Genomic DNA, 1,031 nt, shown 5'->3' with positions numbered 1-1,031 from the left:
TCTAGGATTTTAATAAGATTTCATGTTTTCTCGTCGCTAATACTAACGATAATGTATATCCATAACCATAAACAAATACAGAGCAGTAAACGATGGTAATATAAGTTACAGCAAATTCTACCAACTCTTACCAAATTATAATTTACAGCAATATTGTTATTTTTGTTTTTAATTATATGAAATGTCTCAAGAATCCAGAAAGAAAAATAAAATCTTTCTTGTTTGTCTTCAAGTCTGTCTCTGTGTCTCTTTCCCTAATACAAACACAATCTTTTTCTTTTCCCTCTGCAGTCAAATCCCTTATACTTTACGTTACGCATATTTCACTTCTCCTATATATTAAACCACCATTATTTTTTTCCTTTGCCTCTCAACTTCTTAACGCTATCTTCTTCTTATTCACCGTCTCTTTTTTTTATTTATCTTTAACAATGGTGCAAAACCACCACCGCGGCTGCCACCATCAGGACCACCAGGAGATAGTAAGGGAGAACAAGGAAAAAAGACCCAAGTTCTTTATCAACGACCACGTGGACATACTCATAGAAATCCTCAAACGCCTCGACTGCCGTTCCCTCTGCGTTGCCGCCAGCGTCTGCCGTCTCTGGTGCACCATTGCTCGCAACGACTCCCTCTGGGAAAACCTATGCTTTCGACACGTGTCGCCTCCGCCTTCCAGCCTGCGGTCCGTGGTTCTTGCCCTGGGCGGCTACAAACGCCTCTACATGGGTTGCGTGAGACCCGTGCAGAGCCGACTCGGACGAGTCAGGAGAGCTTCTTGGGCTCGGGACGAGGTCCAGCTCTCCTTGTCTTTGTTTTGCGTTGATTACTACGAAAGGCTTGGCGGTGGTAGTAGTAGTAACGGGAGACTCGTCGGGGAGTCCTCACCGTCGTCGCTAATGTTCCTATGCAAGCCCGTGAATGTTTGATTTTCCGTCGTCTTTTATCTTATCTGCATTTTCAATTTATTATACCTTTAAAATGAAAGTGATCATAACATTCTTTATAGTTTTTGTATTATTTTTTGTTAG

At 41.7% G+C, this 1,031-nt stretch overlaps 1 protein-coding gene across 1 annotated transcript; it reads left to right on the top strand.

Moving 5' to 3' along the window:
• Positions 1 to 267: 267 nt before the first annotated feature.
• Positions 268 to 1,031, top strand: LOC120126928 (F-box protein SNE-like). The gene has a single exon (XM_039144962.1). It carries the CDS (start codon positions 432 to 434, stop codon positions 927 to 929), a length of 498 nt encoding a protein of 165 aa, XP_039000893.1. The 5' UTR covers positions 268 to 431; the 3' UTR covers positions 930 to 1,031.

The sequence above is a fragment of the Hibiscus syriacus genome, unplaced genomic scaffold, assembly GCF_006381635.1.
Source record: "Hibiscus syriacus cultivar Baekdansim isolate YM2019G1 unplaced genomic scaffold, ASM638163v2 tig00110462_pilon, whole genome shotgun sequence".
Lineage (NCBI taxonomy): Eukaryota > Viridiplantae > Streptophyta > Magnoliopsida > Malvales > Malvaceae > Hibiscus > Hibiscus syriacus.
The sequence above is the reverse complement of the archived record's forward strand: the minus strand, read 5'-3'. Positions and strand labels throughout refer to the sequence as shown.

Coding starts and splice junctions, on each gene's coding strand:
- LOC120126928 (XM_039144962.1), top strand. CDS start 432: ATGGTGCAAAACCACCACCGCGGCTGCCACCATCAGGACCACCAGGAG.